Source organism: Danio rerio, chromosome 10 (genome assembly GCF_049306965.1).
Source record: "Danio rerio strain Tuebingen ecotype United States chromosome 10, GRCz12tu, whole genome shotgun sequence".
Taxonomy (NCBI): Eukaryota; Metazoa; Chordata; class Actinopteri; order Cypriniformes; family Danionidae; genus Danio; species Danio rerio.
Genome location: NC_133185.1, coordinates 29925156 through 29952130, shown reverse-complemented (window position 1 = coordinate 29952130; position 26975 = coordinate 29925156). Strand labels below are relative to the sequence as shown.

At 38.8% G+C, this 26975-nt stretch overlaps 1 protein-coding gene across 6 annotated transcripts; it reads left to right on the top strand.

Moving 5' to 3' along the window:
* The first annotated feature begins 235 nt into the window (after positions 1–235).
* Positions 236–19533, top strand: LOC108183910 (uncharacterized). 6 transcript variants are annotated; one of them, XR_012386337.1, is made up of 14 exons: positions 2060–2172; positions 2443–2610; positions 3711–3878; positions 4510–4588; positions 4900–4975; positions 5274–5350; positions 5696–5773; positions 6094–6177; positions 9474–9564; positions 9692–9743; positions 9953–10030; positions 11350–11434; positions 19035–19141; positions 19252–19533. XR_012386337.1 is itself a non-coding variant. In XM_073914759.1 (6 exons), the coding sequence occupies exons 2-6, from the start codon at positions 613–615 to the stop codon at positions 19340–19342; spliced, it is 717 nt and encodes a 238-aa protein (XP_073770860.1). In that variant the 5' UTR covers positions 236–387; positions 514–612; the 3' UTR covers positions 19343–19533. The 6 variants fall into 6 exon arrangements, 1 of the variants encoding a protein (XP_073770860.1); XR_012386338.1 differs by lacking the exons at positions 9474–9564; positions 9692–9743; positions 9953–10030; ... (1 more) ...; positions 19035–19141; positions 19252–19533 and adding exons at positions 4163–4224; positions 6502–6616; XM_073914759.1 differs by lacking the exons at positions 2060–2172; positions 2443–2610; positions 3711–3878; ... (7 more) ...; positions 9953–10030; positions 11350–11434 and adding exons at positions 236–387; positions 514–754; positions 875–1168; positions 1300–1382.
* Positions 19534–26975: the final 7442 nt, after the last annotated feature.

Here is a 26975-nt window from a genome sequence, read left to right as displayed (position 1 = left end):
TTATTGTTGTTCTCATTGATATTTATTCATTAGGATTAACCCCTTTATGTACCATCTCATTTTCAAGTGGGTCCCATGATTAATCACAATCGCATAATAATAACACCAGAAGACAAAAACAAAACATAAATTACACAACATCAAAAAAAAAAAAAGAAACATTAACAAAAGGGGAAAGCATAAATGTACAAATCAGTGAATCAAATCACCACATTAATAACATAATAACATTCTCAGAAAAAAACAAGTACAGTACAAAGTTAAACATGACAGCATTTGTTTAGGAAGTAAATGTGTGTCCTCAGAAATCATTGTCATTATCTAATAAGCATTTCTCTCCACCATTACCTTAAAGAAAACAATACTGTACATCAAATGTGATCTGTGGTAAGTGAACATTTGTAGATTATGCTGCTCACTGTCTTAGCTTCAGGAAAACGCCATGTGATGTAATGTCACGTGACTTGAATTCGACACATTTCTCGTTTCTCATTTCCTCTTTCTTTATTTTAGTTGTTGGTGATAAAGGTGCATAACTGAAAGGCACACAAAGAACATTCAGCGTTAACAGTTTAAGATTATAAGCCTGTATAAGAGTAGAAATGTCTAAAGATGTTTATGACAATGTGGTCAGCATCGAGTCTTGGGGAAGGAACAGATCTATTGGAAATGACAGTGGCTATTTATGAGAGTGCAGACTGTATAAAAGATCAAGACTTCAGGACAAACACACAACAATCCCTTCAACAAACAGGTAACTACACATTTTGTACATTCAATTATTTAGTATTTAGTTTGTGCACAGCTTTTTTTTTTCAAATGAAAATGTCACAGTTTGCACATTTAATCATGGAACATCATTGTTCTTCATTAGGAAGTGATTCAGTAAACACAAAGAGCACCAGAGCTTATCCAGTGTGTTTGGTGCTGCTGTGTTTTCTTCTGCTGAATGCAGTCATAGTGCTGAGTGTCTACATCTATGCAAACTACACACAACAGACCAGATTTACCAGCCTCAGAGAAGAGAGAGACCAGCTACTAATCAACATAACCAACCTCACAGAAGAGAGAGACCAGATGCTAACCAGTTTCAAAGTTATCAAAGCAGAGAATGCTCAGAACCAAATCTTGACGAATCTTGACCTGCAGGAGTGTCGTAATAAACTGGGTACATCATATTTGGTTACAACCTATTATTCATATATAGTGTCGTTTAGTGTGATGATGACTTTTACTTTAATTATGTTTACAGAAGGATGGTTTAACTTAATCAGTCCAGTTTTTACTTCATTTCTTCAGAGAAGAAGAACTGGTCTAAGAGCAGAAGATACTGTAGAGACAGAGGACCAGATCTCATCATCATAAACAACAAAGAAGAACAAGTGAGCGAAATATCCCCCCCCCCCCCTCTCTTTTTCTCTCTCCCTCTCTCTCAATTCAATAATTGCTTTATTGGCATGACAAATGTTACAAATGTATTGCCAAAGGAGTTATAAAGTAACTATTATAACAAAAACAGTACACACAGTAAATAGTAGTAGTTTAAAAAAAAAAAAGATGATATTTATATTTAAGAATTAAATAAAATATCAACAATACATCATATTATTCAATATATCACAATAATATTCAATATATTATATTATTATTCAACACATCATATTAATCCAACAAATTAATACAAAAATAGATCAGAATAAACTGTACATTTTAACAATCAACAACATTTTGTGTGTGTGTGTGTGTGTGTGTGTGTGTGTGTGTGTGTGTGTGTGTGTGTGTGTGTGTGTGTGTGTGTGTGTTTGTTTTTATTACATGGTGGGGACCTCAGCATGATAGCACACTCACAAAGTGGGGACCAAAAACATAGTGGGGACCGATGGCCCGGTCCCCACTATGTTTTGCCTTTAAAAGACTCAGGGGGCGTTGCTGATATGCCTAGTGCAGTTTTTTTCACTGATCCCCACCTTGACCATTTACCTGAATTGAGTGTGTAAGTGTGTGTCGGCGCACTGCTCTATAGCGGTCCTGTAGTCGGATGGCGGTACTGCACCCTGACACACACTTGGCGCTATTCACACACTCTGCCTACTGCACATGCGCAATCTCATAAATGAATCCGACTTTAATCAACTTAATTAAGATCTATCATCAAATTATTCGAATTTTTGGGTAAGTTAGAATGTTTTTCACCATCATAATGTAATAAAATAGGTTATATGACAAATACTTATGTTGCATATTTTGACAGTTATCAGGTATAGTTAATTAAATGTTTTAACGAATTTCCTGGGTGTTTTAATCGAGGTTGTTTCAAATTACGTATTAATATAACACTGATAAGACACAAACTACAGTTCGGTATGTAATTTAACTTGTTTACACGAGTAAAAGTTACTCGCGCTAATGTGCTAACGTGCTAACTGCCCGGTGCTACGTGAGTCAGAGGCCGGGGTGGAGTGCATGAGCCGCGGTCAGACAGTCACCAATCACCGGGCGGCTAAATGGATCGACGGAGGATAAAACCATTAAAAGATGCGGAGAAACACATCACCAGCTCCACTGACAAGACCCATTCACTGGAAACCGAATATATAGAAGGTTACTAAGGTATGTTTTCATAGTTCTTGTATCGTACTTTTTAAATGGTTAATTGCTTTAAACATTTAACGTTAATCCTGAAATAACACTATTATATACTATTTATACGTTAATGTAGTAATATAGAGGATTTAATTAAAATGTGGGGCTATCTGGTCCTAGAAATGTACTTAATTTATTGTTCTATGACATGTAGAAACGTTTTATTTTAGATAAATAATTATAATAAACTCCAACTTAGTGTAAAACATATATAAAAGTACATAAATGTTCACTGTGTGTGTTTTATTTATTTATTTGCTGTCAACTAGTAGCCTTTTACAATAAGGTTAAATTAGTTAATGCTGGTTAATGCATTTACTAACATGAACAATAAATAATACTTTATTACAGTATTTGTTCATGTTTGTTAACTTTAGTTGATGAAAAAAAAGTTGTTCATTACTAGTTGAACACGCACAATGCATTAATTATTGCAATGCATTATTACTGGTACAAGCATGAATTTAGATTTGAATAATGCATTAGTAATTAGTAAATGTTAAACTGATTAATAAATGCTGTACATGCATTGTTCATTACTAGGTCATGTTAGTAAGTACATTAACTAATAAAACCTGATTGTAAAGTGTGACCTGTAAACAATTGAAGTGGAAAAAAAGTTCTTTAAAACTGTCCTAAGAAAGAAGAACAGGTGTTCAATAGTATTAGAACAACATTGTTGAAAGGTTCTGATCCACTTCAAAAGGTTTACTGTATTTATAATTCACACACAGAGAGGATGCTAATGTGAGGTTTTTGTAGTTTTTGAACCCTACACATTAAATCTTTTAGGTCAGAGTTTGCGTTGTCCACATTTATTAAAGGAAGTTTTGTGGTTGAGTACAAATGATAGAGCTTGTGGAAGCAAAGCATAGATGAGATAATAATAAAAATACTGTCTTTATGTTTGACTTTATATGGTAAAACAAGAACAGGTGGTTAAGTGTTTTCCCCATTCAAATGTACATGTATATATTATATTCATTCTGTTTGTATTCATGCCATAGTTTAGCTTTTTATTGCTATGAGAGGGCACAATTAAAATGTTGCTTGCTCTTTTCTCTTAGTTTTGCAGCATTGATGCCGATCATGAGGACGATCTGCACCCTAACTGCACTGTCAATAAGATCGTTGTTCAGAGAAAACCTCATTTGTGCCATTTTGCAATCAGGGATATTTTCTTTGGAGAGGAAATAACGTTTGACTATGGCGCATGTGATTGGCCTTGGAGAAAGGTTTGACATTTTGATCACTTAATACTTTAATCCTTAATACATTCAGCAAAGCTAAGAGTTTTTTAATGTTAATATAGATAAAGGGTAAATCTGTTAAAAAATATAGAGTTTGCATCATCCATAAGAGATAATGAAATCAATCTCTTAATATCTTCTTCTTGTCTTAATGGGTAAAAAAGTTTAATTAATTGGGTAATGCTTTACTTTAAAGGGGGGTTCATAAGACTGTCATGAAAGCTTTATAGTCATGACATGACTTATATAACAAAGCTGTTTTTAAATAGCTTTCATTGAAGGATGCCCATATGACTGCAGAAGAGAACTGCTCCGACAACTCTCTGATGAGGTATGTTTATTAGTATTAGTATTATTATTAGTAGTAGTAGTAGTAGTAGTAGTAGTAGTAGATGTTGTTGCTGTAGTAGTGCATTTAATTGTAATTATTTAACTTAGTGTGTGTCCTAATTTATGAACATATGCAATAGTGTAACATTGTGGGGACCAGAGGCATGTTAGAGAAGCTGGGAAACACACTTAGTCCTCAATACACACACAGTACGGTCTGACATAGTGGGGACCAGGAGCCCTGAGTACTACTGTCTAATTATTATTTTTTGTTTTTTATATTCAGCTTTCATTGAAGTATGATCATATGACGAGAAGAAGAGAACTGCTCTGCTCCAGTAGGAGACCCACAACCCTCTGATGAGGTGTGTTTAAATTTAATAATAATAATAATTATTATTAGTAGTAGTAGTAGAAGTAGTAATAGTTGTTGTTGTTGTAGTAGTAGTGCATTTAATTATAATTATTTAACTTAATCAAAATATAGAAATGAAACAGAGTGTGTGTCCTAATTGGTGAATGTATGCAATAGTGTAACATTGTGGGGACCAGAGGCATGTTAGAGAAGCTGTGAAAAACACTTAGTCCTGAATACACACACAGTACGGTCTGACATAGTGGGGACCGGAACCCTTGAGTACTGCTGTCTAACTAATATAATTTTTTTTATATTCAGCTTATATTGAAAGTTGACCATATGACAGAGGAAGAGAACTGCTCTGCTCCAGTACGAGACTCACAACTCTGATGAGGTGTGTTTATTATTGTTGTTGTTATTATTATTATTAGTAATAGTAGTAGTAGTAGTTGTTGTTGTAGTAGTAGTGCATTTAATTGTAATTATTTAACTTAATCAAAATCTAGAAATGAAACAGAGTGTGTGTCCTAATGTATGAACATATGCACTAGTGTAACATTGTGGGGACCAGAGGCATGTTAGAGAAGCTGTGAAACACACTTAGTCCTGAACACACACACAGTACGGTCTGACATAGTGGGGACTGGAACCCTTGAGTACTGCTGTCTAACTATATATATTTTTATATTCAGGTTTGCTGAAGTATGACCATATGACAGAAGGAGAGAACAGCTCTGCTCCAGTACGAGACCCACAACTCTCTGATGAGGTGTGTTTATTAATATTGTTGTTGTTGTTGTTGTTGTTGTTGTTATTATTATTATTATTATTATTATTACTAGTTGTTGTAGTAGTAGTAGTAGTAGTTGTTGTTGTAGTAGTGGTGTATTTAATTGTAATTATTTAACTTAATCAAAATATAGAAATGAAACAGAGTGTGTGTCCTAATTTGTGAACATATGCACTGACATTGTGGGGACCAGAGGCATGTTAGAGAAGCTGTGAAAGACACTTAGTCCTGAATACACACACAGTAAGGTCTGACATAGTGGGGACCGGGACCCTTGAGTACTGCTGTCTAACTAATATATATTTTTTTATTTTTTTTATTCAGCTTTGATTGAAGGATGACCATATGACAGAGGAAGAGAACTGCTCTGCTCCAGTACGAGACCCACAACTCTCTGATGAGGTGTGTTTAATGTTGTTGTTATTATTTTTATTAGTAGTAGTAGTAGTAGTAGTAGTAGTAATAGTTGTTGTTGTAGTAGTAGTAGTGCATTTAATTGTAATTATTTAACTTAATCAAAATATAGAAATGAAACAGAGTGTGTGTCCTAATGTATGAATGTATGCACTAGTGTAACATTGTGGGGACCAGAGGCATGTTAGAGAAACTGTGAAACACACTTAGTCCTGAATACACACACAGTAAGGTCTGACGTAGTGGGGACCGGGACCCTTAAGTACTGCTGTCTAACTAATATATATATATATTTTTTTTTTATTCAGCTTTTATTGAAGGATGGAAGGATGACCATATGACAGAGGAAGAGAACTGCTCTGCTCCAGTAGGAGACCCACAACTCTGATGAGGTGTGTTTATAATAATAATAATAACAATTATTATTATTATTATTATTATTATTAATATTATTAGTTGTAGTAGTAATAGTAGTGGTTGTTGTAGTAGTGGTGTATTTAATTGTAATTATTTAACTTAATCAAAATATAGAAATGAAACAGAGTGTGTGTCCTAATTGGTGAACATATGCACTGACATTGTGGGGACCAGAGGCATGTTAGAGAAGCTGTGAAAGACACTTAGTCCTCAATACACACACAGTAAGGTCTGACATAGTGGGGACCGCGACCCTTGAGTACTGCTGTCTAACTAATATATTTTTTTTTTATATACAGCTTATATTGAAGGATGACCATATGACAGGGGAAGAGAACTGCTCTGCTCCAGCTAGTGACTCACAACTCTGTTATTGCATATCAGATTTAACGAACCGTTTACTACGGATTTCATGTAATTTTGATAACTGTCCATTAATCAGATGTCATCACGCTGCTGTGCCGTCAGCCAATCGTTGCATTGCTGATAATGATTTTGAGGATCAATAGATCTGTCACAACACACAGTCACAACACCTCTCAGATCAGTTTAATCTGATTCGCAAACTTTTTTGAAGAACCAAATTAGCCTAAGATGAGTTATCAAGATTAAAAGATCCAGGATCTGTAATATATTCATAGATTATTTTAGCGAGGTCCGAAGAACAGACCCCTGGACCCTTGAGTACTACTGTCTAAATTATATATTTCAAAATAAAAATTAAAAATTATATATAAAAATATATAAAATAATTTTATATAAAATATTTATAAAATTATATATAAATATATATTTTTAATTATATACAGTTGAAGTCAGAATTATTAGCCCCCTTGTTTATTTCTTGTACTAAATTTCTGTTTAATGGAAAGCATATTTTTTTTAACACATTTCTAATCATAACAGTGTTAATAACTCATCTCTAATAACTGATTTATTTTCTCTTTGCCATGATGACAGTAAATATTATTTGACTAGATATTTTTCAAGACACTTCTATACAGCTTAAAGTGACATTTAAAGGCTTCACTAAATTAATTAGGGTAACTAGGCAAGTTATTGGAGGGATAATAATATTGACCTTAAAATGGTTCATAAAAAATTAAAATTGCTTTTATTCTAGCTGAAATAAAACAAATAAGACTTTCTCCAGAAGAAAAAAATATTATCAGACATACTATGAAAAAATTCCCTGCTCTGTTACACATCATTTGGGAAATATTTGTAAAAAAGTTTTAAAAAGGTGGGCTGACTTCAACTGTATATACTTTCATATATATCTGTACATTAAACTATATATATATATATATATATATATATATATATATATATATATATATATATATATATATATATATATATATATATATATACAGTTGAAGTCAGAATTATTAGACCCCTTGGAATTTTTCTCTTCTTTTTTAAATATTTCCTAAACGATGTTTAACAGAGCAAGGAAATTTTCACAGTGTGTCTGATAATATTTTTTTCTTCTGGAGAAAGTCTTATTTGTTTTATTTTGACTAGAATAAAAACAGTTTACATTTTTTAAACACCATTTAAGGGAAAAAATTATTAGCCTCTTTAAGCTATATTTTTTTCTCGATAATCTACAGAACAAACCATCGTTATACAATAACTTGACTAATTACCCTAACCTGCCTAGTTAACCTAACTACCCTAGTGAAGCCTTTAAATTTCACTTTAAGCTGTACAGAAGTGTCTTAAAGAATATCTAGTCTAATATTATTTACTGTCGTCATGGCAAAGAGAAAATAAGTCCATTATTAGAAATGATTATTAGAAATAGTTATTAAAACTATTATGTTTAGAAATGTGTTGAAAAAAATCTTCTCTCCGTTAAACAGAAATTGGGGAAATAATAAACAAGCTGTCTAATAATTCAGGGGGGCTAATAATTCTGACTTCAACTGTATATAAAGAGTTTCATTGCAGAACGAGATATATCCATTTAAAAAAATGTTGGTAATTTTGACATTATTTTTCAGGACATCAACAGTCAAGTTCATTCACAATTTCTGTACATTAAACTATAACTTGAGCTCAGTGAAGGCCAGGAACACAATATTTTCAAATCCAGGATATTTTTTATTTAATTTTATGTCTATAATTAAGTAAAAAAAACATGCCAAAATGCTACATATTAATCCAACCCACATTGTCAAACATGGAATAATATATGCAAAGATTGATTAATAATAATAAGATTCTAAGTTAGATTTGGCCAGAATGTACACAACATAACTTTTTTTTTTTTTTTTTGCAAAACGCTACATCCACCTTAGGCTATATTATACTACATTAATACCATTACCAAAAGCTAGTGAATCAATGTTTTGTTTGATAAGTAAGATTAAGTTAGTTAGATAAATGACCTTTAGCTTGGTACAGAAAGAGTGGGGGGCGGCTCCTTCCACACCGCTGCAGAAAACCAAACCTGTATGATTAGAGCGGGCGGAGCTGAGTCCGTGACACAAACTTGCCTCGCTATGTCATATTTAATGAATTATTTCACTGTAATAATAATAATAGCTTATTTATTTGGTTGTGAAAAAGCTAAACCGTTTTCTCCATAACAACATGTGCCCTTTAAGTTCCTTTGTAATAAATCAACAACAACAAGAATTAATTTTAAATAATAGGTGCAACTGCATAAATAAATCTTCAGATAGGCTACTCAGCTACATGTAAGAAATTATTTAAAAAATAAACTTATAAAGGACACTTGCAGACAGGTATCTTGTGATGGGGAGTAGGAAAAAAGGCGCTCCTAGGCCTTCTCTTGACATCAGCGGAGACTCGTTCCCTGCTGCATTTGTGTATTGTTGACGCAGAAGTATCTTATTCTGGTCCATTTTTGTGGCCTTTTTATAATTTTTTGTGAAGTTGAAGACTTCATCTTCTATCGCTAAATCAATGAGCAAACTCTGAGCACTTCACCGGCGATGACTCTCTTCCCAGGGGATGCTGAGCTCGCGCCGCATCCTGAACGCTCTCTTAACTGTTATATCGCACTTTGTAAAGAAACTGGTCTGACGGATATTGCGTTTTGTGAAAAAAAATACGTTTTGTACTTGGCCTAAAATGTGCATTCTTAAATGTTATTAATGGCAGCAATTCACACATAGATTAAGGTACATCTGAACAGTGATTTCCAATAATAAAATCCAAATGTCAAAAAATGCCGTTTATCGCATTTTGCAACCAAACTCTTCATATGTATGTGTGTGTTATGACTGTATGACTGCAGAAGAGAACTGCTCTGTTCCCACAACTCAGTTTTTCTGGGACTTGAAAACAGACGCTCAGAAGATTTTAAAGGGTGGAATCTTGATCAAATCGTGGGTTTACACACAAACATGTAATACAGTGCAAGATTTTCTGGATGTTATATACACATTTGTATTTGCAAACATATTTATCATATTGTTTTAAATGATATATTTTTGTGTGGGTTTTTACATTCAGAGAAAGTTACAGTGGATTGTGATTTTGGAGGAGGTGAAGTCCAATCTAAAAGGTAAAAATATTATTTATTTTTCTGATCAGATTTTTTCTTTTTTCAGAATGTTTATATTTATCATGATATGTATGTGCTATGTTTGAAAACTATTTTTAAGCTACCATCACACGCTTTTACCCATTAAAAAGAACAACACAAAATCAAATAAATATTTTGGTAAGCTTTATGCAGAGAAGTCAACTCTCAGACTTGATTTTTACTTTCAGAGTCCCCTCAAGTATCATCACCATGGTACAGTGTCTGTGAAGATAGTGATGCAGACCCAGCATTCACAAAAAAGAGAGGTATGATCATTTAAGTTAATTTGTGACTGACTTGTGTTATTGTACAAGTCCAAATGCACAAGCTCATTTACATAACATGTAGGTTAAAACAGGACAGAAGCACATTACTTCTATGATGATTTCAGTACAGTTGCACTTGATGTCTCATTTCATGTTAGTTAAACAATATTGCTAAATACTTTGGAAAAATATACTAATTGCATATCTGGTTACACTTTATTTTGATAATTTACTTTACTACTACTACTACTACTACTACTAACTACAAGTAACTGCAACTACTTGTCAACTAACAGCCATTAGACTGTCTGTTAGAATCAACACTGCTAATGCTCTACTAAATTTATAAAGAGTTAGTCATATTGTACAAATTTTGAGCGTAACCTAACAGTCTGCTGTACTATTTACTGAGACCAATGAGAGTCAGTTTTATTGAGGTAACCTTAACTGTCAGCTAATACTCTACACTCTAAAATTAATAAAAATAAGTAATAATAATTAAATTAGCAGTTTTTCATAATTTGTTTTTATGAAATCTGTTTGTTTCTGCTCTTGAATTGCATTATGGGATCTTGATCTTTCTTCCAACAACTTTTAATCTTAAAAAGTAAAAAAAAGTGACTTTTTGTTTGGGTTGGTGTTGTATATTATGCTACAGAAACCTTGTAATAAACTGCCGGTACATTTTCTGTTATTCTAAAGACTTATTTATCTCTATATATTATTTCTTATACATTATATTATTTCAAACTACTAAAATGTCAGTAAAAGTCACTTTGTTAAACTGTAGAGTTGAATTTTCAACATCAAAAGTGCACAGAGCAGAGATCAACATCCCATAATGCAATTCACCACCACACACAAAAAAAAACCCACTTGTAAATCACAAAATACAGGAACTGGTAATGAACAGATATGTGTTACAGTGTAGTGTTTTGAGCTAAACTTGAGCTAACAGTCTGCTAATACTCTACTGATAATCAGATGAGCGTTAGTCTTATTGAACATTCTAACAGTATGCAAATACTCTAATACATAATACTTTACGGTGAGATAATTAACGTAGTTGCAGAGTTACGCATAGTTAGAAGAATGTCTAAACTGGACTATGGAATAAAGTGTAACCCCATTAACCAGATTTGAAGTTAATAGGAAGTATTTTTAATCCATCTCCATCTTAAGTATTTTTAATAATAGGCAAGACATATTTTTCTAGCAATTTCTATCACAATATTAAACTAACATAACAGCACATGTTGTAAAAATGACTGAACATTTATGCAACTAAAACCACTTTTTTATATTTTAACCACCCATAGGTCCCATAAAGAGAAGATCCTGGAGCAAACAGGAAGAACATGCTGTGGTGAAAGCTGAACCATTGGCTCTAAAAACCAGAGATTGGTCAGCTTTGGATTTTTATATTAAAAACTGAATCTCGACTCTGAATAACACTTTCATAGTAACTGCACACTATACATCATTAGTTTAGCACTAACTCTACATAAATAGACTTTAGGAAGCAGTTTATAAATACAGCTTCAAACGCTGTATTCTTGACTTGACTTAATTGTATTTTCATGCTTTGTTACTGATTCATTTTTCATTACTATATTATGTATTGCATTATTTACAAACTATTTGTATATAAGAGTAGTTGGTGGTTTTTAAGATAATTCAGAATGAGTTAATAAATGATTAATAAACTATTCAAATGAACATTTATGCATGTTATATTCAGGCATATAGTAATTGTAACCATGTGTGTTAGTAAATGCTATAATAACACAACTTCATGCAGTTTTGTGACCTAAGGACTGTTTATAGTTGATAAATCCCTTATAAATGACAATTTAAGGCTCAGTATCTAATGAACAATAAATCTTTGCAATCTTATTAAAAAAAAATCTGTAAAGTTTAAACATTGCAAAATAAAAATACAACATCATTTCAAAACAACAATTAACAACATGACAATATTCATTTCAGTGTTTCTGTGATGTTTGCACTGTACAGTAATTTTATATTTTGATAAGATTGCAAAGATTTACTTTTCATTAGATAGTTTCATTTGTGTATCTTGAAATGAATGAAAATATATATATATATATATATATCTTCTTTGGCCTTAGTCCCATATGATTGCGGGGTCGGCTCTTTTTGGAACAAGTCCTTCAGTTTTAGACTTGTCCATATGATAAAGACTTTTTTTACACCTTCCGGCCAGCCTATCATATGGGCCTGTCACACTCATACACTAGGGACAATTTAGCCTTCCCAATTCACCTGTAGCATGTCTTTGGACTGTGCCTTTGCACCCGGAGGAAACCCACACGAATGCAGGGAGAACATGCAAACTTCTCACAGAAATGCCAACTGAACCAAGGTTCAAACCAGTGACCTTCTTGCTGTGAGGCGACAGCACTACCTACCGCGCCACTGCTTCACCATATATATATATATATATATATATATATATATATTATATATATATATATAAAGCTATAAATCACTCCCCCTTTTAATTTATTTCTTTTTTTCTGTTTAGAATATAGCTGAGATTTTAATTGTCATTTATAAGGGATTTATAAAGCATCAATAGTCCTCACTTTACATTAGCTCACAAAACTGCATGAAGTTGAGTTTATAAAGCATTTATTATTAGACAGAGTAACCATTACTATATGCCTGATTAATAAGATATATAAATGTTGGGTAACACTATAATAACTGCACACAATGAATTATTTATGAAACATTAGCAAATAGTTAGTTGAACGTTTGTTAAGCATTAACGCTACATTAATAGACATTAGTAAGCAGTTTATAAATTATATTTATAAATATAAATTACAAATATTATTGACTTATAAGCACAATTATAATGTGCTTAATGATTGTTTTCATACTTGGTAAATAATGCAATACTTAATTTAGTAATGACAAATACATCATTAACAAACCAGATATTTAAAAGTAGTTGGTGTTTTTTTTTAGATAATTCAGAATGTGCAAGTAAATGATTAATAAACTATTCAAAATAACATTGATAATTCTTATTATTTAGGCATATAATAAGTTGTTTAGTATGTTAATAAATGCTTTATGAACTCAACTTCATGCAGTTTTGTGATCTAATCTAAAGCGAGGGCTATTCATGCTTTATAAATCCATTATAAATGACAATATAAGGCTCAGTTACATTATATACAGGAAAAAAATGACTATTAATTTCTACTTATTAAAAGATGCTCAAATGAAACTGTATCAAATGAAAAGTAAATCATTGCAATCTTGTCTAAATATAAAATTGCTTTACACGTAATGTATTGTTAAATTATTATATTGTTGTTTTATCAAATGATGTTGTATTTCGACACTCCTGTTATTCAGCAATGTTTAAAATTTACAGTAATTGTATTTGTTTAGGTACGATTGCAATTACTTATTGTTTATTTGATACACAGTAGGTAGTGCTGTCACCTCACAGCAAGAAGGTCGCTGGTTCGAGCCCTGGCTGGGTCAGTTGGCATTTCTGTGTAAAGTTTGCATGTTCTCCCTGTGTTGGTGTGGGTGCTCCTACATGCGGTACAGGTGAATTGGGTAGCCTAAAATGGTCCGTAGTAATTGAGCGTGATTGAGTGTGTATGTGTATGGATGTGTCCCAGGGATGGGTTGCAGCTGGAAGGGCATCAGCTGCATATAAACGTGCTAGATAAGTTGGTGGTTCAATCTGCTGTTGCGACCCCGGATTAATAAAGAGAGAAAACTAAAATGAAAATAAATGAATAAATGAATGATTCTGAGCTTTTAATTGTCATTTATAAGGGATTTAAAAAAGCATCAATATTCCTCACTTTAGATTAGATCACAAAACTGCATGAAGTTGAGTTAATAAAGCATTATTTAACATGCAGAAAAACGTATTATATGCAGGGCTCCAAACCGGTTCAAGGAACGGAAACGAAAAACAGAATCAAATGACATTTTTCAGGAACAGAAACGAAAACCGAAAAAAAAGATCAACTTTAATCGTTCTGAACAGAAATGTTTACAGTTAAACGGTTAATAATGTTATTTTATCATTCTCTTTATTATATGAATTTGGGAGACAAAAAGCATTAATTTAAAGCATGTGAACAAATGCGACGGTGACGCTCGTTTTTATATAAACTATAAATGTCTGGCCGTGATGCGTATTTAGGCCTATGCCAGTCTATAAAAAGATAATGTAGCTTAAAACACTTTAAAATTTTAGAGAACGTAATACAGTTTGCACAACCAATGTTTGGTCTTAATAACCTGCCCATAATTAAACGTCATGTAGCCTACTTTTTGATTACTTGACCAGCGGATTAATGGCAGCACCAGTGGATAAACGAGATCTGAGCATAATGACCAGTATGTGCATAACCAATATGCAAAGTCAAGAGAGTGCACGACTCCATAGGGTAACGTAGCGCACACTTGATTATGTAATGTGTGAAATCGTGGACGCATCTCAAAGAGCAAAGCATAACTTATTAAATGCCCATGCTTAATCGGTCATCGATAAGGTCTATCGGTTTTAAAGGGTTACCGACAATAAATCAATCGAGTAATCGTTAGCATCCCTAGTTTAATGAATGAATGTGTTAAATTTAATATTTATATTAAAGATGAATAAGGCAAGAATATGATAATGATACTTTTTAGATTTTTACACCTACAAAAATATCTTGTGGTAGTGCACTTGTTTAATAAAAATCTTTGTAAATAGGTTATCTGTAAAAAAACGCAATCAGAGCCAATGACATGTAGAAGTAGTGTTGCCTAAACGGCTATTAAATTTCTAATAAAATTAAAACCAAAGTATAACTCATTGCATTTTTCATTTGATAAAAATATACAGAAACAAAATAAAATCATAAGGATGCTACTTTGTAATTTATGTTAATAATAATAAAATGACATGCTTAGACTATAAGCTTAACGGCTATACGCTGCCAATAGGCCATTAAAAACAACATTTAAAACAAGAAATTTAAAATACACATCAGAACTGTAGACCTGCAGTGGGTAAACTGTATACAGGGGGTGTTGGTCAATCAATAGCCTACAGCACATAATTGAACTAATTATGATGCTAACTGTAATTTAGCTCTTAATATAGGCCTACGATATATTTTCTGGTGTTTAATTTTGCATGAGCAAATAGCAGTATAGCCTAAAGTAAATTTTTTAAAAAGATTATCATTTACCCTACCTACAGCACATGTGAGACGTGGATCTGCAGCAAATTCACTTACACATTAGGCTATATCTATTTAATTTATAACAATGTAAACTTGACTTCGCAGGCCGTTCATCTTTAAGTGCAAAAGGCATTTTTAAGTGTCCTAACTTGACTGCTGCTGCATAATGGGATGTTTCTTTACAAAACTGTAAAAGTGCGCTTTAGCATGTCAAAATGAAAGCAAACGTTCAAAAGAGTTCTGTGTTTTGTCAATTTTACTAATATTAATAATAATGGATATAATACATTTAAATATTAATTGCACTTTGCAGTGTACTAAATATTTTTATTAGGCTACATAACTGAAAAACTATTTCATAACAATTTTCAAAATTTTTATTGCTATTTCATATTATACAACATCTAAATGTAGCGCCGGGCCTGCGCTCGATACCAAGGAGTGGGGCTGTGTGTAGCACCTTTAAACAGCGTGTCAATCAATAACCAAAAGCAAGTTCATATTATAAATATGTCTTTAATGATACTTATTGAAAATTCATTTAATCTTACCCCTCGTATAGATTTTTTAGTTGCACCATTAAAAAAACAGAGCACTCTAGAGCCCTGCAATACTTTGTAATTAAATAAAGTTTTTTTTTTTTTTTTTTTCTAGAAAACTGTTTTCGGAATATTTTGTCTATTAAACAACGCAAGAACAGAACCGAAAAAATATAAATTCTGCTTAGAGTGAACCGATTGTATTTTTTATTTATTTTTTGCCCTGATTATATGCCTGAATAGTAAATGTATAAATGTTCATTCACATAGTTTTTTAATCATTTACTCATTCTTAATGATCTTAAAAAACACCAACCATTCTTAGACAACTAGTTTGTAAATAATGCAAGACTTCATTTAGTAATGAAAAATGAATTATAAACAAAGTATGAAAACACAAAAATTGAGCACATTACACATGCTTATAAGTCAACAATAGAGCATTTAGCTGTGTTTTTAAACTGCTTACTATTAATGTAGAGTTAATGCTTAACAAATGATATCTATTTGGAGTTTTGGTTGCTTGGTTATATGATGAAGGTCTCTGCATTTGTGGGGTTCAGTTCTTTATAAATACATTTTTAAATATTTTTAATGTTTTTTTTTTCAAATAGTTAAAATACGACCGAAACAGAAATAGAACATACTGGTGGGTTTTAAGAGTTTACCCAAATGCACATTATATTATTAATTACTTGCCCTCATCTCACTCTAATCCCCTGAGAACTTCATTCATCTTCAGACTCAAAGAAAGATAACTTAGATGAAGTGCAAGAACTCCTCATCCTCCTTAGACAGCAAGGGATTGAAAAAATATGAAGGAGAGGAATTAATAACAGAATCTTCATTTTGAGGTGAACTAACCGTTTAATATTGTTTGCTATTGCACTTAACTAAATGTGTATACAGACATGGAAGAGTTATGTGGAAGCTTGTTATACCCAATGAGAACTGCTTTTAGACATGCAAGAGAGTTTCATGGATTTTGTGTTTACTGTTTTTTTGTGTTTAAAGGTTTTGTGGAAATTATTTATAATAAATATAACATTTATTAAATCTATTCTGGACCATTTCCTGTTTGGATCTTGAGGTTCCTTCTGTATTCAAATTACATTTTTTATAAACTGACCTGCTCTTCAAATGAAAATTCTAAAGCAGTTTACTGTCAAATTACTTGATTGAGGTTTAAAATTTAATATTAGTAAGGGTGCTGATCTGATCCCCACGTTGCCTAAAAACCGGTAATGTGTGTGTAGACCTGGTCCTTACTTTGACTCAATACCGGTAATGTGTGTGTAGACCTGGTCCTTACTTTGACTCAATACCGGTAATGTGTGTGTAGACCTGGTCCTTACTTTGACTCAATACCGGTAATGTGTGTGTAGACCTGGTCCTTACTTTGACTCAATACCGGTAATGTGTGTGTAGACCTGGTCCTTACTTTGACTCAATACCGGTAATGTGTGTGTAGACCTGGTCCTTACTTTGACTCAATACCGGTAATGTGTGTGTAGACCTGGTCCTTACTTTGACTCAATACCGGTAATGTGTGTGTAGACCTGGTCCTTACTTTGACTCAATACCGGTAATGTGTGTGTAGACCTGGTCCTTACTTTGACTCAATACCGGTAATGTGTGTGTAGACCTGGTCCTTACTTTGACTCAATACCGGTAATGTGTGTGTAGACCTGGTCCTTACTTTGACTCAATACCGGTAATGTGTGTGTAGACCTGGTCCTTACTTTGACTCAAAACCAGTAATGTGTGTGTAGAATTGGTCCCCACTTTGTCTAAAAATCGGTTGTGTATGTGGCGGACCCCACTTCTACACAAAACCTGAAATGTCCCCACAAGTGACCACTGTGTCAGGTCTAAAAAAAAATTTGCGGAATATCCAAAATCTGAAGTGATTTCATGAAATAGTTTGTGTTTTTGTGTGGCAAACTATTTTTTTTATGTCTCTAACATCATCAGAAAGGGCGGTCCCCATTACGTAACCACCGTGACAGGTGACCCCCACAATGCACAAAAACAAGTATGTGTGTGTGTGTGTGTGTGTGTGTGTGTGTGTGTGTGTGTGTTTGCAGGCACACCACTGATGTTTTTATTGGTCTGCTTTCTCTTTTTGTGACAGGCATTAATGTATTGGGTGCTAGCTGTGTTTGCAGCTTCAGGACCGTCTGAATCAGGAGACTTTTTTTCAATTTTTATTTCTTGGGTTTTGAGGGCTTTAAAATGATAAGAGTCGGGGTCACTCATTTTAATGTGTTTCCAAAATTTAACAGATCGTTTCTCAATGCGCATGAGTAGAGGATACTGGCCTAATTCTGCCCTGCATGCATTGCTGGGTGTGTTCCTCTGTACCCCGAGGATGCTCCTATAGAACTCGGCATGTAGGCCTTCAACTAAATTTTTATCCCACTTATCAAGCTCATAACTGAGGAGAGGACCCCACACTTCATTCCCGTATAGAACTATAGGTTCAATCACTGACTGGAAAATTTTGAGCCAGATTCTAATTGAAATTTCTATTTGTGTTGATTTTTTTAATGATGTAAAAGGGCCTTTCTTGCTTTCTCTTTTAGTTCATTCACAGCTGAATTTAGTTTTCCATTAGCACTTATTTTCAACCCAAGGTATGTGTAGCTTATGGCAGGTTAAATTTTTGTCATACCAAGGGTAAAGCTGTGTTTCTGGGTTTTTAGTTTTAGTTTTCTTTGGGTTAACGGTCAGGGCCCAGGTCTGACGGGAGCTGTGCAGGATATCAGGCTGCTGCTGTAGACCCTCTTCTGTTGGCGACAGCAGCACCAGATCATCTGCAAACAGCAGGAACTTCACACTGGAGTCGTATAGTGTGAGACCCGGTGTATCTGCATGCTCTAGGAGAGGAGCATGCAGATACATGTAAATATTGAAGAGGGTTGGTGGACAGCCCTGTCTCACACCCCGCCCCTGACAGAAGAATTCTGTTCGCTTATTTCCTATTTTAATTGCACATTGATTGTTCAAATACATTGTTTTTGTAATGTTGTATGTTGTCTCTATCTCTCTCTCTTTCTGTGTGTGTGTGTGTGTGTGTGTGTGTGTGTGTGTGTGTGTGTGTGTGTGTGTGTGTGTGTGTGTGTGCGTGTTTTGTATGATTCAGATGGATATTTAAGTGTGTTTGTGTGATGTCAAAGTCGACTGATTTTTGTCATTACTTAATTTCTATATTATTAATTGTTTTTTAAGGAATATTTTAATGCAATATCTGGTGGCACTGCGTTTTGGATTGGTCTGACTGACAGTGATGAAGAGGGCAGTTGGAAATGGGTTGATGGCAGCAACATGACCACTGGGTGAGAAATTGCTGAATTTCACTGATTATTATCTAATAAATGATTCTTCAGTCAGAATCATATTATACAGAAAGCAGAACTGAACATCTGATGCTGATCTGTCGTTTCAGGTTCTGGAGGTTTTCAGAGCCCAATGGACAAAGAGGAGAGAAAGAACTGTGCTGTATCTTATTCTTCAGGATGGGTCGATTATCCATGTAATGACTATTTTCAGTGGATCTGTGAGAAAAGAGCACTTAAAAAAGTCATTAAGTTGTATTTTTGTTCATGCTGTAAATTACATGCAACATTTTCTCTCTCCTAAATACAATATTCAGACATACAGTTTGTCTTATTAAAATTATATTCAAAACATTGTTATTTACCCTATAATAATTAAATCTGTTTTGTTAATTGTGATGGAATCCCCAGGCTTCACCATCATTCAGCACCACCAACCACTTTACACGGGACCATTAAACAGCCAATTAGTGTCACCATCACCAGCATAAAACCATCACGCACACTTGCTGCATCCCCTGACAATTTTAACTCATAGGGGAAAAATGATTAATTAATCATTACTGGTTATAATTACACATTTGTTTCAGTTATATGTAATAACTAGATGTAGCAATTTTAAAATTACTATTGAAACTAGTTTATCCCATGAACATTCATGAATATAGACTAGCATTTCTTATTCAGATATCCTTTTTTAGCCCTTTTTACAAGATGTAAGATAAAGCTTTGGTGTCTCCAGAATGTGTCTGCAAGTTTCAACTCAAAACATCCATCAGATCATTTATTGAAGTTCCAGAATATGCTATATTTTGTGCTCAGAGCAACATATAGCTGTTTTTGTAGCCTGTACCTTTAATGCAAATAAGCTGGTTCACTCCGCCCACCGCTCCCATCTGCATGTCAGCTTCTATTGTGTCAAGTCAGATAAACAGCACCGAGACAGATTCGGATGAAGGAGATTCAGGATTCAGTTTATGAGTCAAATATAGCAACTGAGTTTGTTTGATGTATTTGTAGTGGAGTTTATTTCAGCTTCAGCTAACAATGCACTATGACAAAGTTCCCCTTCGGGGGGAACTTCAGCACTATAAGTGGATTTGATTGTAAAATCCACGCATTGGGAGGTTCGGTTCAGAAGCTACTCGTCTGAAAGAGTATTGAACGGGCCAATTAAGAATGAATTGGCAGCGCAAGCCTGCGCAGGTGAGCGGCATAAGCAATCAACTGAGTATATAAGCTCACCTGGCGCAGCAGACGCTATCCTTTTCGCTTCAGAGACTTTCTGATCGAGTCGATGAGGGTTCCTCCTGCTGTGACCAGCGATTCTGAGCGAACGAGAGCATTCTCCCGGTCCAGAGTGTGTACACGCAGTGGCAGACGGTCGAGCTGGGTTTCTCCCTTGCCTGGCGTTCTTTGGGTCCGGTCCTCCAGAGCGGTGCGTATAAAGTTGCAAACTTCACAGAAAGAGCAACACAGTCGTGCAGCACGTCCTTATCAGGACGGCGCTCCGACTGTGCGTTTCTGGATGCGGTGGTTTCCTGTCCTCGGATGATGGGCGCGGGCACTGTGTTACATGTCTGGGGGTCCAGCATGTTAATGCGCTGCTCGCGGGCAGTTCATGTCGTCATTGCGATGCCATGACTGTTGCGCAAGATTGCGGTTAGCCTTTGCAAAAAGGCGAACCACCCCAGTTGTCCCCTGCTCTGCAGCGGGCACTCGGGCAGATCTGAGGGTTTCAGCGAGAGATAATCCGTCGCCCACGGGCCCGCGGACCTCCCGCTCCTCTAAGCGCTCCATCCAAGCTTCGGGCGGGGGAAGCGATCCGTCTAACAGATGGTAGCCCTTACGCCCGATGACACCGGAGACCAGATGTCCACCGCGGCATCGGAGGGTGGGCTTTCATTGTCCGATGATGATCCAGACCCGCTCGCCCCCTTCGGGCTGGTGAGCGCTGTCACTACGGATCCTGAAACGGACATGTTAGCCGTGCTTTCCCGGGCTGCTTCGGCCGTGGGTTGGAGATGGTTTATCCCCCAGCTCCGCGGCCGGACCGACTAGAGGGGCGTTCCCTTCTTCCCGGAGGTGCACAGTAGGCTCACGCGGTCTTGTAAAGCACTTTTTTCTGCTCGTGCTGCGTGTTCCTCCACCCTAACCACTCTTGACGGTGAAACAGCCAGGGGGTATGTGGCGATTCCTCAGGTTGAGTGCGCGATGGCGGTAAATCCGCGCGGCGCCTCTTCTTGGCGGGTTCGCCTCGTCTCCCATCCAAAGCCTGTAAGTTATCTACCTCCCTCGGAGCTAGAGCTTACATAGCTGCGGGCCAGGCTGCTTCCGCCTTGCATGCGATAGCCACCTACCAGCGCTACCAAGCGCAGGCGCTGGCCGAGCTGCACGAGGGTGGGTCCAACCCAGGCTTATGAGCTTCGCACCGCCGCCGACTTAGCTCTTCGGACTACTGAGTCCGCTGCGTGTGCGTTGGGGAGGACGATGTCCACATTAGTGGTCCAGGAGCGCCACCCCTGGCTGATATGCGCAAAGTCGACAAAGTCCGCTTTCTTGACTTCCCCATATCCCCAGCCAGGTTCGGCGACACTGTCTGTGAATTCACCCAGGAATTCAAGGCGGTGAGAGAGCAGTTGGTGGGTGATGTCTTATCGGCGGTCCGTAGCCCGCTCCGCCCGCCGTGCCATTCATACCTGCTCCTCGCCGAAGGCGCCCGCCTACGAGAGCTGCTCCGCCCCCACACACGCCTCCGGCGAAGCGAGCGCGTCGGGCACCTCGGAAGCAGGCAGCCCCCCTGCCCAGAACGCCGCTAAGTCCGGCAACGGACCGCGAAGCGCCCCTGGGACAGGCCATCTGGAGAAGAGGGAACTTGCTCTTTCCCCGCTGGAGGGCGGGGCCCCATTTCCAACGGCACTTTTTACTGCCATGAAAACATTATGAAAGGGCACTTTTCACTTCCCCAGATGTGACAGCCCGAAATCTGCCAGTCTGGGACGCTATGCTTTCTAGCTTGCAGATTCGGTGCGTTTCGCCAGTGGCTCACGAGCGCTGGGAGGACGGTCTCCTTTCTCCCACCCCTCGAGCCTCTCCTCCGGAGCTCGGGTTTGGAGTGAGAGCAAATATCTCACCTCCAGCTTTTCCGTGGGACCCGCGAGCTTCCCGGATCAGCACACCCACTCCGCGCTGCCCCACTGCTGGTACGTCAGCGATTGTAGCGATGAGTCCATTAGCGAGAGCTCTGCCTGCCTGGTTAGCGCGGGCCAGCTCTTCGCGGTGGCTCATACGCACAATCAGACTCGGCTATGCGATTCAGTTCGCGAAACGGCCCCCCAAGTCACGGGTGTGTATTCACCAGGGTCAGCCCCCTGTCCGCCCCTGTCTTGCGAGAGGAGATTGCTGTCCTCCTGGCGAAGGATGCAATTGAGCCGCTCCCTCCAGCCGAGATGGAGATCGGGGTTTACAGCCCACGCTTCATCGTGCCCAAAAAGAGCGGTGGGTCACGGCCAATCCTAGATCTGCGCGTTTTGAACCGCTGCCTGCACAAGCTGCCGTTCAGAATGCTCACGCAGAAGCGCATCCTCAGGTGCGTTCGTCCTCTGGGTTGGTCTGCAGCTTTAGACCTGATGGACGCGTATTTCCATGTCTCCACTCTTCCTCGCCACCGACAGTTTCTGCGGTTTGCGTTTGAAGGTCGAGCTTGGCAATACAAAGCCCTCCCCTTCGGGCTCTCTCTGTCTCCGCGGGTCCTCACCAAGCCCGCGGAGGGTGCCTCAGCGCCCCTTCGGCTCGCGGGCATCTGCATACTCAATTTCTTTACGACTGGCTGAATTGCCCTCTCTTTTGATTATGCACAGAGTTGATTATGCACAGAGACAAAGTGCTCTGGCACTTCCACCTGTGGGGGTTTCAGGTCAACCGAGAAAAGAGCAAACTCGCCCCCGTGCAGAGGATCTCTTCTCTCGGGCTGGAGCTGGACTCGGTCACCATGGCAGCGCGCCTCTCCGGAGAGCGCGCTCAGCTGATGCTGTACTGTCTGAGAGAGCTCGACAGTAAAATAGTGGTCCCACTGAAACTATTTCAGAGGCTCCTGGGGCATATGGCATCCGCAGCCGCTTCATGCCGCTCGGATTATTCTATATGAGACCACTTCAGCACTGGCTTCACGATCGAGTCCCCAGACGCGCATGGCACGCGCGCGCACACCGAGTCTCTGTTACTGCGCTGTGTCGCCGCTCCCTCAGCCCTTGGAGCGACCCCTCGTTCCTACAGGCCTGGGTGTCTCTAGAACAGGCGTCCAGTCTTGTTGTCGTTTCAGCAGACGCTTCCAACACGGGCTGGGGGGCTGTGCGTTGCGGGCATGCGGCTGCGGACCTGTGGAAAGGTACCCAGTTGCATTGGCATATCGCCTGGAGCTGTTGGCAGTGTTCCCCGCTCTCCACCGTTTTTTTTCCGGTGTTGGAGCGGCAACACGTGCTGGTCAGGACGGACAGTACGGCGGCGGTGGCGTATATCAGCCGTATAGGGGGTATGCGCTCTCGCCGCATGTCTCAGCTCGCCCGCCGTCTGCTCCTCTGGAGTCATCCGCGGCTGAAATCGCTGCACGCCATTCATATTGAGGCAAGCTCAACCGTGCAGCCGATGCGCTCTCACGGCAGCCTTGCGTCCTGGAGAATGGAGACTCCACCCCGAGTCTGTTCAGCTGATATGGGCGCGATTCGGGGAAGCCCAGATCGATCTGTTGCTTCCCCCGAGATCGCTCATTGCCAGTTGTTCTTTCCCTGACCGAGTGCTCTCGGCACGGATGCACTGGCTTACAGCTGGCCTCGGGGCACGCGCAATACGCGTTTCCCCCAGTGAGCCTGCTCGCGCAGTTACTGTGCATGGTCAGGGAGGACGAGGAACAGGTTACTGGTTGCGCCCCTCTGGCTCAACCGGACCTGGATGTCAGAGCTCTCCCTCGCGATAGCCCTCCCCTGGCAGTCCCTTCGAGAGAGCACCTACTCCCTCAGGGACAGGGCACCACCTGGCACCCTCGCCGATCTTTGAAGAGATTTTTAGACGCGAGGAAGACTTAGGTAACCTCCGATTGCGGTGGCTAATACCGTCACTCGGGCTAGAGCCCCCTCCCCGAGCGCGCCAATGCCCTGACGTGAAGTCTATTCACTGAATGGTGTGTCTCTCGCTGAGAAGACCCCCGTAATTTGCCAGATCAGCGTTGTGCTTTCTTTACGCCGAGAGAAGTTGGAGAGCAGGCTGTCGCCCTCCACACTCAAGGTTACGTGGCTGCCATCTCCGCTCTCATAACGCGGTGGCTGGCAGCACCGTGGGAACGCATAACCTCATCATCCGGTTCCTCAGGGGCGTTAAGCGAATTAATCCACCCCGCCCCCTCTCATGCCCTCTTAGGATCTCGCCCTCGCTACACAAGCCGCGTCAGATCCCTTCGATCCTCGACTCAGTATATTTCTGTCCCTGAATACAGCTCTGCTGGTCGCGTTGATATCGATTAGAGGGTCGGGGACCCGGAGGCATTTTTCGGTCAGTGACTCGTGCCTGTAATTGGGCTGGCTTCTCTCACGTATGAGACCCCGCCCGCGATATGTGCCCAAGGTTCCTACCACTCCGTTTTAATACGAGGTAGTGAGCCTGCAAGCGCTGCCCTCGGAGGAGGCAGACCCAGCCCTTATTTATTGTCCAGTTCGCGTTTTGCGTATTATCCGGACGCACTCAGAGTTTAAATCATCTGAGCAGCTCTTCGTCTGTTATAGCGGTCGGCAGCAGGGAAGTGCCGTACCGAAATAAGTTCCCACTAGATTGTGGATGCCTTTCTTTCACTATCAGAGCCGAGATGAGCCGCGTCCCCCGAGAGCGCGTGCGCACTCCACTCGGAGCTTCGCATCCTCTCGAGCGCGCGCACGCGGCGCCCCTCTAACAGACATCTGTAGAGCTGCGGGCTGGGTGACACCCAACACATTTGCAAGGTTTTACAATCTGCGAGTGGAGCCGGTTTCCTCAAGGGTATTAGGTAACCCTTGGTGATTGAGGAAACAATTCGGTAGGGTGTTGAAACACGCTTGCTGCGCCATTTTCCCTAACACGGAGATACGTGCGCCTTTTTATCTGTCAGTAAAGTTCCCCATCAGGTGAGCCCTGCAGATTCCTCCGTGGCCCCCAGCACTGACTCAGCGGAGGAGTCACTTGCTGGCCCACTACGTTGTAGGTCTGCCCGCTGGTCAGCCCGCGTTTTGGGTAAAGGTGCCTGCTATGCGTGGTCCCCACTAGGCGATCCCATATGCTTATTCCGCCACGGTTAAGTCCCCCCCCCCTGGGCGGACCCGTGTCTTCCCTCCCCGCTAACCACTCTTTTGCTATGCGTACTCCCCCTTTTTAGGGCTAGTCCATATGTAAATTCTGCCATCTATCCCCCCTTGGGTAACGGATGGCCTCCGCAGCGTCCTCCCTATCGGGATTGCACGCTTCCCAACGTACTGTCGTATTTTCCTAGAATTATCTAGATGCTCACGACTTCCCAAAAAATATATATAAATCCGTAAAACTTCTGTTGAAGTAGGATAAATTAGGGCCAGGGACACGTTGGAGGACCGCGCCCCCCATGATGTGGGTGCGTCACGCTTGCTTGACTATCTCCTCATCGGGGGTGTTGGTAAGGTGCAGTCATTATGGCGCTTTCAATGGGCTCCCAATGCGTGGATTTTACAATCAAATCCACTTATAGTGCTGAAGTTCCCCCCGAAGGGGAACGTTCGAGGTTACTAAAGTAACCCTTCGTTCCCCGAGGAGGGGAACGGAAGCACTATACTCCGTCGCCATAATGACTGTCCCTTAGCTGTTGAAAGTCTCTTCAGCTTAAAAAGGATAGCGTCTGCTGCGCCAGGTGAGCTTATATACTCAGTTGATTGCTTATGCCGCTCACCTGCGCAGGCTTGCGCTGCCAATTCATTCTTAATTGGCCCGTTCAATACTCTTTCAGACGAGTAGCTTCTGAACCGAACCTCCCAATGCGTGGATTTTACAATCAAATCCACTTATAGTGCTTCCGTTCCCCTCCTCGGGGAACGAAGGGTTACTTTAGTAACCTCGAACGTTCACAGTACACACACACACGCTGTTTTTGCACATCTACTTGAAGTGGCCACGTATAACCTCTATGTATTTTCTTTATTACAAACATGCTGAACATTTTAAACTGGTAAAACTCATTCTTGAGGTGCAGCTGATCACAGAGAGTTGGAACAGATCCCATTTATTAATCCCAATTTTCCTTGCAACTCCTGTTTTGTGGACGTGTATACGCTTTACTACAGAGACATGTTAATACGTGGCTGTCAATCAATTTGGTGGACATGGAAAACCACACTCCTACTTCATAATGTGGTGGACCTCAAAATCATGGGATTTAGATCCTATTTTAAAGTCAGGAAATAAAAAGAGAGAATTATTGTGTTTAGATCATGTCACATTACATAAAAATGGCTGTTTTAAAGTAAAAATATTATTTTGAAAAAAACTAATGCTTTTAACTTTAACTGATATTTGGGTTTTTGCTTTAAGGTCAATGTCATAAACATAATTTTTTACTTTTTCTACATTTTTGTCACATGATCTTGGCCTTTACACTTCTGTCACTCACAGAAGTTTGTTGTAGATCTCTCATGTTAAAAACAGCAAAGGTTGGCAGAGAACCTGAACTAAACAGGGCTATGAACATTAGTGAGACCTTATAGTGCACTGTTAACCCTTACTGTAGATTATGCAGTAAATAACTGTAAAATAGCCAGTGTTTTGCTGTAATAAAAGGAAACAGTAT